The 11,285-nt window shown below is 33.5% G+C and overlaps 1 protein-coding gene across 7 annotated transcripts in view; it reads right to left on the bottom strand.

The window, feature by feature from the left end:
- The window catches only part of SETDB2 (SET domain bifurcated histone lysine methyltransferase 2), an 81,127-nt gene that overhangs the window by 56,528 nt on the left and 13,314 nt on the right, over positions 1-11,285 (bottom strand). For all 7 annotated transcript variants that reach the window (XM_067713932.1, XM_067713933.1, XM_067713931.1 and 4 more), the window contains 2 exons: positions 10,734-10,799; positions 7,606-7,702 (listed from right to left, as the gene is read on the bottom strand). In XM_067713932.1, the coding sequence (XP_067570033.1) occupies positions 7,606-7,702; positions 10,734-10,799 (163 nt within the window). The remainder of the gene's footprint in view (positions 1-7,605; positions 7,703-10,733; positions 10,800-11,285) is intronic.

Here is an 11,285-nt window from a genome sequence, read left to right as displayed (position 1 = left end):
ACCAGGTTTTAATAATTATCAATATTTTGCCTATTTTATTTAATCTATTCTCCACCCCTCTTGCCCCACCCTGAAACACTGGAGTATTTTAAAGCAAACACTTATCTGAAATAATTCAGTATGTATTTCTAACAAATAAGTCTTTTTAAAAATACATAATCTCAATGGCTCATCTTCACATTTCCCCGATTGTCTTAAAATCTGTTTGAATCAGAATCAAACAACCCCTACACTCTGTATTTGATTCAGGTGTCTTTTATGTCTCTAACCTTATGTAGTGCTCCCTCCCTCTTCATTAATGACATTTATTGGTTAAAGTTAAATAAATTGTGTCACTTGTCCTATAGTAGTTCCCACATTCTGGAATCTGGCTGATGCCTTCCATGTGGTGTTGTCATTTAACTCACCCCTTCCATTCCTGGCAAAGCAGTAGTCAGTTCTAGAAGCCTGATTTGATTCAGGTTCAATTTTGGTGGGGGGTCAGGGGAGATAATTCACATGTGGTGCTATGAATTTCCTATTGCATCACATAAGGAGACAAACAATGTCTGATTGTTCACATTTAGCGATACTTAGATTTATAAGTGGGTTTGGGTGTTTCCATCCATTTTAAAGCTCCTCACTTTCAGTTAACAGTTTTGGCATTCACTCATGATCGTTGTCTAGACCAGTGCTACGTTCAGGTGTGGTGGTGCCAGTTCCCAGTGGTTTTTTAACAATTCATGGTAAGTACAAAAATTCAAAGTGCAAAAGTTTAGAAACTTTTACAGCAATTTAACATTGCTGCAACATTTTATGCATTTTACAAGAGCATCACTCCTCAATAAGTTAGAAGTTTAAAACAAAACACCTGTTCTGACCACAATTCATTTGAGACCACTGGGCTAAGGCCACTGTTTCTTTGGGGTGTGGTGGGGTGGGGGTAGTAGTTGTAAAAATAACAATCTTCTAATTCTATCATTCCTACTGCATTTTCCGGCTAGAGTGCTTTCATAAAGAAATTCATCAATTCTTGGGTTATCCTAAAATACAGTTAGTATAAGCAGGCGGATAAATGCTTGATTCTTTTCTTTAATTACTAATATTCAGAATGATGAGTTGTATCCTAGCAACTACCAAAGTGACAGATTTTTTTTTGCTTTACAATGGTGTGTTAGTTTCTGCTGTATAACAAAGTGAATCAGCTATACATATACATATATCCCCATATCCCCTCCCTCTTGCGTCTCCCTCCCAACCTCCCTATCCCACCCCTCTAGGTGGTCACAAAGCAGCAGCTGATCTCCCTGTGCTATGCAGCTGCTTCCCACTAGCTATCTATTTTACATTTTGTAGTGTATGTATGTCCATGCCGCTCTCTCACTTCGTCCCAGCTTACCCTTCTCCCTCCCCCTGTCTTCAGGTCCATTCTCTATGGCTGTGTCTTTATTCCTGTCCTGCCCCTAGGTTCATCAGAATCTTTTTTTTTTTAATTCCATATATATGTGTTGGCATACAGTTTTTTTGTTTGTTTTTTTGATAGCTTTTTTGCTTTCTGTCACAAGATATCTCAGGTCTGGAATCAGCCATTTCTCTAAGGGACTACGGTTCCATTTAATGAGAAATGGCATTTACAGACTACGATCATGGTACTAGGAGGTACACATATTTTAATCAATAAAAGATGCCAAACTGCTTTCCAAAAAGGCTGGACCAATTTATACTCTCATAGCACGGATGAATGCTCATCTACCTGAATATTATTTTTAAATTTTTCATCAATTGGATAGGTGTAAAATATTTTATTACCTTAATTTTTTTCTCTAAATAATAAGGAGTTTGAACATAATTTCATGTTTATTGATTTTTTTTTTTTTCCTTTTGGCTAACTGTCTATTCATATGCTTTGTCCATTTTCCTATTGGGGGCTTGTTCATTCGTTCGTTCATTCATTCATTCATTCATTCATTCTTCCATCAACGATTTCTTGAGTGCCTGCTATGTGCCAGGTGCTACGGAAAAAAAGATGAGAGCTCTGTGATCTCAAGGAGCTTACATTCTAGGCAGTGAACTAAGTATTTATAATAAAGTATAAACAATATTATGAATAATGCCATGACACATAATGTTATAGAAAGATATCTAATATTTATTATTTTTCTGTTTTTTAGGGTTCTAATTTTATAATTAATTTTTCTATGGTTTGAGAGTCCAGTTTCATCTGGAATTTATTTTGACGTAACACGAAGATCTAACTTAAATTCTCCAAATGATATCCAATTGTTCCAGAGTCTTTTACTGAATACCTCCTTCTTTCACCTTCTGACTTTTGACTTACTAGCTTAATCATATCTCAAGTTCTTAGAAATACATAAAAATGTCCTCTTATTTTCTAGACTTATTCTGCCTTTTGATCGAACTGTTAATTCTTATACCAATATAACATTGTTTTCCATACTATGATGGAACATTTTGATATTTCTCAGGGCAAGTCCTTCCTCACTATTTTGCCTTTTAAACATGTTCTAGGTGTTTTCTGATTTTTTTATCTTTTGAGATTAAATTTATAATGGCTCGCCAAGTTAAAAAAAATCCAAATGCTTGGATTTCATATGAAATTAAATCTATAAATTAATTTGGGAAGAATTACCATTTTTACAATATGCAGTTTTCCCATCCAGGCACATAGTAAGTTTATCCATTCATTAAAATCTTTAGAATTAATTTTCCTCAGGTATATACTTCTTGTAATTAGTCTCATTTATTTTACTTTCTGGTGTTGTGAATGGGGACTTAATTTCATATTTTCTAAAGGTATAGAGTTTCATATTTTTATTTTATGTGACTATGTCACTAAACCCTCGTTTTAGCTTAATAATTTTACACTTGCATCTTAGATTTTCTAGAAGGATAAGACTATCTACAAATAATTTTACTTTGTACATTTCAATAATCATATTTTCTTTTACATTCTATTATACTGGCTAGAATTTCCATAAAAATACTGAATAACAATTATGATAGCAGGCACTTCTGTCTTAATCTTTATTTAAAGGAAATGTCTCTAAGTTTCACCAGTATATAGGACAGGGATGCTGGTTTAAGAAACATATTCTCTCCCACATTAAGAAAAAATTCTTCAAAATGGTACAGATGAACCGGTTTGCAGGGCAGAAATAGACACACAGATGTAGAGAACAAACGTATGGACACCAAGGGGGGAAGCTGTGGGGGTGGGATGAATTGGGAGATTGGGATTGACATATATACACTAATATGTATAAAACAGATAAATAATAAGAACATAATGTATAAAAAAATTAATAAAATTCAAAAATTAAAAAAAAAGTTCTATTTCTAATGGTTCATATTACTTTTAAAAGTCTTTTGGCATCTTAAGATAAGCTTTTTTTTCCTGTGGTTTACTTCTGTAAAATAATATATTTCCTAATACTAAATCATTCTTGCTTGACTAGTGTAAATTCTAAGTCATCTCATTAATATTTCTCTGGATTAGAATTGCTAAAATTTTATTTAGAAGCTCCATATCCACAATAGTGATATTTTAAACTTTTTAGGGCCATAAACCCTTTGACAATCCGATGAAAGCTATGAACCCTCTCTAGAAATACACTATAAACATAAAACTTTGCATACCATGCAGGGCCTCCATTGTCTCTAGTTTAAGGACTCATCTTTATTATAGTTAACTCTATATTTAGATGGTTTCTATGCCACTGCCATTTCTTAAATACTATATCTTATACATTCTGACTCCTCTTTTGGTCAGCAAGAGGATTTTTGAGAAAATTTCCCAGAAGGTTATGTATATAGATGTTTTCTGAGCTTTTGCAAAGGTGCTAGCCTGATTTTTGCTGTTTTGTTGGCTTTTTTTGTTTGTTTTGATACTTGTAAGATATTTATACTTTAAGACTGATATTAAAACTTTTTAAAAATCAATACTTGTCTATTAGTAATTTTCATTTCTGTGGTATTTGGTAAAACCTTTTGCCTCCAGACTTGATATTTCCTTATACTCAGAAGTTACCTTCTTTGACTATTGCTTCTGCTTCACTTATTCTAGCTTCTTGTGTTTTTGTTCATTTGTTTGTTCTAGTTCAGAAAAAACAGGGCAGATTTTTCCAAAAGCAATGATTCTGTTAGGCAAGTTTACATTATTTTTTAATATATTGAGAACATCTGCATTTCATATTTATTTAAGTACCAAATTTTTTAATGGAAAATATATGTATTTTCATTTTCTAGCTGCTGGAACAATTCTGAATCCTAGTTTAGACATTGTGATTTCCTGCACTGCCTTTGTAAGCAGCAGCACATTGGTCCTAACTCTGTCGCCTTAGCTTGAAATTCTTAACATTTTGTAAAGAGCATTATAACATATGGATGATTCTGAAAATACTTTACAGTGTTCACTAAAATTGTTGGTTTTCTGCTAATAGTTTCTTTTTTGAGAACATTATTCATCATTCTCTTCTTTTTCTCACTCATTTGCCCTTTTCTTCTACATTTTGGGTAATCTTTTTTTTTAAAAAATAAATTTATTTATTTATGGCTGCATTGGCTCTTCATTGCTGCGCGGTCTTTCTCTCACCGCAACGAGCGGGGGCTACTCTTCGTTGAGGTGTGAGGACTTCTCAGGCTCAGTAGCTATGGCGCACGGGCTTAGTTGTTCCGCAGCATGTGGGAACTTCCCGGATCAGGGCTCGAACCTGGGTACCCTGCATTGGCAGGCGGATTCCTAACCACTGCGCCACCAGGGAAGTCCTGATTTGGGGTAATCTTAAAGATCCCAGACTATACCTTTAATTTCCTTAATTGACTTTCACAATGAATACTTTCTTAAAAGAAAGGCTGGGATAAAACTGATCACTGCACTACTATTTGTAACAGTAAATATTTGGAACAATCTAATTATCCATCCTTAAAGGAATGGAATTAATAAAATGTATTCTCACATGATGGAAATCCAAACAAGGAGATGAAATAGATCTATAACACAGAAGCAACATGATTAGATCTCAAAACTAATGCTGAGTAGGGACTTCCCTGGTGGCACAGTGGTTAGGAATCTGCCTGCCAGTACAGGGGACACAGGTTCGAGCCCTGGCCTGGGAAGATCCCACATGCCGCGGAGCAACTAAGCCCGTGCGCCACAACTACTGAGCCTGTGCTCTAGAGCCTGCGAGTCACAACTACTGAGCCCATGTGCTGCAACTACTGAAGCCTGCATGCCTAGAGCCTGTGCTCTGCAACAAGAGAAGCCACCGCAATCAGAAGCCCACGCACCGCAACGAAGAATAGCCCCCACTTGCGCCGCAACTAGAGAAAGCCCGCCCACAGCAATGAAGACCCAACGCAGACAAAAAAATTAAAATAAATAAATTAAATTTAAAAAAAAACTTTCAAAAAACTAATGCTGAGTAAAACAAGTAAGAAGGTACATATATGAATATTTATGTAAAATTTAAAAACTATAATAGCACTATATATTATTTATGGCTATATAAATATTAAAAAATGAACTAGAAAAATAACTGATGATAGTGACTGCTCCTAGAGAAGCAGAGAGGGCAACGGAACTTTGTCATGGTGAGAAGTTAGGTATGGCTCAAAGAGATTATAGTGTTTTGTTTTCTTTTTAAAAAAGAGACTGGAAGCAAATACAATGAAAGGTTAATAGCTGTTAATTCTGGATGGTGTGAGTATGGGTTTCTGCCATCTCCCTTTTTATGTTTTCAATCTTTAAGATTTCTCAAAAAGGTAGCAAAAAATAGTTGATGAGAATGCAGCTCAAAGATCAATGCAAATCCATCACCACCCATGGACTACAATGCAGTAGCACCTAATACATTAAAAATGAGGGGGGAAAAAAAGCAGAAAAAATGAGGTAAGGTTATGTTTTCCCTTAAATAACTTCAGTCTGTTTTAGTATTTTTGAAACATGCTGGGGGTACATCCCATAGTAAGAAATATATTCTATAATGTACTTTTTGTTTTGTTCTTCCATTTAACTTCTATCTTCTTTAGCCTAGTCTACTATAATACATTTCTGTTTTTATTTATTTATTTATTTAGGTATCCAATATTTCCTTGTTTTTTGAAGCCTGTGCCTGGAATTGCTTTTCCCCTATTATTAAGTGCCAAGTTCCTTTCTACCACTTTTTCATTATAATGTATTCTGAACTATAAGCAGTACTATTTACTTGTCTACCTAAGATATAGATCCCTTTGTTTGGTTTCACTCAGTATTCACTGTAATAAATTCTCTTAGGCTCTCACAGCTTTGTTCTTTGTTTTGATATAGGCTAATTTACTCTCAAGTAATTTATATAGCTACAGTGTTGTACAACCAGTAAACTGAATGTTTCATTTCCCTTTTCAGCTTGATGTAACCAACTAAATTATGTTCCAAACTGGGTTCTGTGGCATTCTTTTCTACAAATGTCATCATTTGATTTCCCCTATTTTGGGGGAAGGGGAATATGAAATACAATTTGAAGATTCAAAAAGTTCTTCTCTGAATATGAAGGGATTAACTTAGGGTATATGCGAGAGAGAAAATTGTATATAAGCTATCATTAGTTCTTAAATAAAAACTAAAATTTGTACAGTAATTTACAGTTTACAATGTATTTTTATGTAATTTCCTCATGTGACAATAAGTACAGCTCTAAGTTAGTCATTACTGGAACAATAGACAATTAGAACTACTTACGACTAAAATGTAGGAGTAAACATGCTGGTAAAATCTGTAATTTGGAATTTAGGGTTTCAAGAAAGTTAGCTAAGCTGGCTTACAAGTACTCTTCTGGTGACTAATTTAATAAAAATCAAGAGGTGTAAGGCTCAAGTTATCAGGCAATTAACAAAGGAAAAAATCTTTTTATATTTATAAAGAAAAGTTAGAAAAACATGGAAATGAAATACTGATACGAACCTCAGAAGTGATTCTTTTCCTAAAAATTAATTTAAAAAAAAAAAGAAATGATTCTTTTCTTATCTAAGCTTCATTTCATAAAACAAATGAAAGAAAACCAACCTACTACAAATCTCAGGAGTTAAGTAACCTAATTTCAATCCAATTTTGTGGGGAGGAAGATCAACTTTCTTACATGTATGAAGATACTTTACTGGAAAAAAACAAAAATAAAGAAAACCAATCCTATGCACAGTGCTGTAGATCTAGTTACTGACCCTGCAAAAACACAAAAATGCTGTAAGTAAACAACGGATACGTAGGTAAAGCAGGGTTATCTGGTATTGTCTGCATCTTTCTGCCAGTCTCTGGGTAGGGGTAAACTGATGATAGTGACTACTTCTATCAGTCACTATAGGGGCTTCTCTGTTTTTATCTGGCTTGAGAACTGTTTTGTCATTAGACACCTTGAACTACAAGGCAGAACATGGCTTCACAGAATGCCAACTGATTTCCCAGCTCTTGACAAGTCTGATGTACATAAAATACACAACTTTTAAAACTTTTGATGGGAAAGCATCCTTTTTTATATATTTTATCTACTCTTACGTCAAATGATTAGCAACAGTAAATCCTTTTTTGGGAGCAAAAGCATTAATGACATAAATAAATTTAACTTATATACATACAGAGAGGTATAGTCTTCTGGAAAGGAGTCTTCATGTGATGTAGAGGGCAATGAACTTGATTTGTTTTCCTGTGCATTCTGGGTCACAGACGTATGATCTACATGAAAAAATTACAAACTTAACAAGAATGCCAAGTTAAAAATCACTCACTGTAAAATCTAAATAGTATCTTTATTGACTATATATATAGGCCTTAAATCTGAAAACATATTACGATTTCAAGATTGAGCCAAAAAATTAGGTGTCAACATTTTCAAAAACATTAAGAAAATAAGATAGGATAAAATAAAAGACTTAGGATAGAAGAGATTTCTACTGCAGAAATTGTAGTTTGGCCGAACTTTATCTGAATTTTAATCAACCTTTAAAGTGAAACATCAAGTAACCCTATTTCTGCTTGTATTTTACAAAAAAACATAACTCTTAAAGGCTCTATTAAGGTCACAAAATTGAAAGTTTATGTATCTTTTGTTTTCTCATTATTCTATTACTATCTACTTTTGGGGGAGAGAGGGAGGTATCTGGGTATCTCTTTTTGTCTTTCCATTTGTATTTTCATATTTCTCTTAGTTTCTCCTATATCTTTCCACACTTAATTTCATCTCATTTGTTGTCTCTTCTTTTTCAAGTTCATCTATTCTTTCTAACATGACTTCACTATAGAAATAAGCTATGTATTTAATGAAAAAGTTATAGATTTCCTGCTCCTGTTTTGAAAAAAATGGATACGTAGAATAGTCTATGTTTGGCTTTAAAAAATTGTTTTTAATTGTGCTTCTTCCTATGTAGTAGTGGACCTTAAGAAAAAAAGTGATTCTCATCCTGCCTTAGATTATTAACTTGCATTGGTCCTTTAGTGCACACCACTCTTATTAAAAAGAAAAAAAAAGTTTAAGTAAATAAAAGAATAGTTTAACTTATAATCCAAGGTCATCCTTGGCTAATTAGCATAAAAAACCCTCTTTAGTTATACAGGTGAAAAAAGAAGATTTAAAATCTGATAGTGGAAGAGAGCTGAGTAAATAATATAATAACTGATTAAAAATTAAATAAGTTTAACAAGTTAAGAATTTCCCAGCTAATTTCTTTGAATGAGCCATATAAAGCCATATTAACAAATAGGAACAAAACAAATAAATATAAGCATAGTTAGAAATAAGATTTACTAAAAAACATGGAGATTTTAAATTAACTATTAGATAAGGGGAGAAAGGAGAAATAATAATTTCTTTCAAGAAAACAGTATCCAAGTCTTTGTATGGGGATACAGCAGATATTTACAGAATTATACACAATCAAAGAAAATTAAAGGTAATTAGTGGTTTGGAGAATTCAGGCTGGATCTGGGATGGCTTGTTTTGACCTCAACACCAAGTCCTTTTGTTTCCCCCAGTCTCAGTATTCCTTTTAATATAAATACTAACATGAATCTTTATTACTAGAAAGTGTTTAATCCGTACATATGCTAGCAATGTCAATTACGTAACTCCCCAATTACTTTTAAAACATTGCTCTACCACTAGCAAACATATACTTTTATTTTGATAAATTTGTTACACTTAAGATGAACTATATATAAAAATATGAAACTATAGTACTCAGTATTTCTATTGATGAAATCTTTACTTTAAAAGAACCAAAACAGGGCTTTCCTGGTGGCGCAGTGGTTGAGGGTCCGCCTGCCGGTGCAGGGGACGCGTGCTCGTGCCCCGGTCCCGGAGGATCCCACATGCCGCGGAGCGGCTGGGCCCGTGAGCCATGGCTGCTGAGCCTGCGCGTCCGGAGCCTGTGCTCCGCAACAGGAGAGGCCGCGGCGGTGAGAGGCCCGCGTACCGCAGGAAAAAAAAAAAAAAAAAAGAATCAAAACAAAACCCAACCTATATTCTTTTAGTGGGAAAGATTGTTTCAGAAAGAAAAAAAAAAAAGTTGCTTAGAATTAATTCCTCTTACCACCTCCTGCATTTAAAAGCTTCTCTTGCAAAGCAAATGTAATCCCTTAAGGATGTGTTGATTCCAAGTGCTATTGAAGGATACTGAAAGACTGTTTTCTTAAAGAATCTACTGTTCTAAAACTGTACATTAGCTACTGAAATTGAAAATACTTTTGAATAACAAAAGCTTTCTTTAAAATAAACTTGGGACTTCCCTGGTGGTCCAGTGGTTAAGACTCCTCTTTTCCACTGCTGTGGCATGGGTTCAATCCCTGGTCAGGGAACGAAGATCCCGCATGCCTCGGCACAGCAATCAATAATCAATCAATCAATAAAACTAAACTGATGATGTTAAGCCATTTTTCAGAGATTTAAAACCTTATGGTTCCAAATTATGAGTTAAAATAATTATAATTTGTTGAAATATTTACCAATATTAATTAAAATTTAGTAAATGTACCTCCTCAACACTTTAGCAAATTAATGATAGTCTAAGATTTATAGGACAGTGATTCTGATAAAATAACTTGCTTTTTAATTAAAAAAAATTTTAATTGACATACAGTTGATCTATAATGTTGTGTTAGTTTCTGGTGTACAGCAAAATGATTCAGATATATATATATATATATATAAAAATATATACACACACACATATTTTTTCATATTCTTCTCCATTATGGTTTATTATAGGATATTGAATATAGTTCCCTGTGCTATACAGGACTTGTTATTTATCTAAAATAACTTTTCAATTTTTCTTTTTATAATCCTGGTACATTATCTTTGTTCAATTACTTCTAAAATAAATTTGTTAGACTGATGGTCTAATAATAATCTAGAAATGAAAAAAATTTCCATCAATTTATCTATACCAGAATGTGCCTTTTAGTATTGTTCTTTACACAAAGTATCAATAGGTTTATAGTGGTGTGGAGTCTTGGAATTCTATTTGCCCTTCTTATAGTAGAAGCGTTTTTGAAAAAGAGATACAATTCTTCCCGGAGAGGTTTAGTAGAGTATGCATTTCCTATAGGGTAGGACTTTTTGTTTACTAGGGAAACTGATTTCCATATATGGATCTTACAGTTTTATTTTTAAACTGTCTTCAGTTAACTTGACATAATTAAGGCTGGCTTGCTTCAAAGCAAGAAAACAGCAGAGAATATTCTAGATTGGGATTAGAAATGTACATACCCCTTATCAAAGTTGAATTATTATTTATAGTTGCTTCCTTCACTAGAATCATTGCTTGGATGTATTCTGTTAAGGAAAGGAAAAAAGAATGAAAACAATCAGCAGCAGTATCACCTTCACTCAAGATGTCAGCTACTGTACTAGGCAATTTACATATTTTATCTCATTCAATCTTCACAACTCCTCTAAGAGGTTCTTATGATTATCTACTAAATACATTAAAGACAAAGAAATTAAGGCCTAGTGGTTAAGCTGTTTATTCCAGGTCAATAAGCTAGGAAGTGGCAGAACTGGATTCAAACCTAGATATATCTGATTCATGAAGGAATGAGAAGGAATATTAAAATGAAAAATACTATTAATTTTGTGGACAAGCACATCATAGATTAATGTCATAAGAACATCCATAAAGTATTAAGAATATCCTGGGGAAAAATAAAGGATAGTCAGGGGAGATTTTGCTTAAAAATCATATGTTCTGATGGAATGAAGGAAATTTCCATATAAAAGTCTATGTTCTACAACCACTTAGGTTGAAGACAAAGAAGCAGA

This window comes from Pseudorca crassidens, chromosome 18, assembly GCF_039906515.1.
Source record: "Pseudorca crassidens isolate mPseCra1 chromosome 18, mPseCra1.hap1, whole genome shotgun sequence".
In the NCBI taxonomy this organism is placed as follows: domain Eukaryota; kingdom Metazoa; phylum Chordata; class Mammalia; order Artiodactyla; family Delphinidae; genus Pseudorca; species Pseudorca crassidens.
This window is presented reverse-complemented; position numbering and strand designations above follow the sequence as displayed.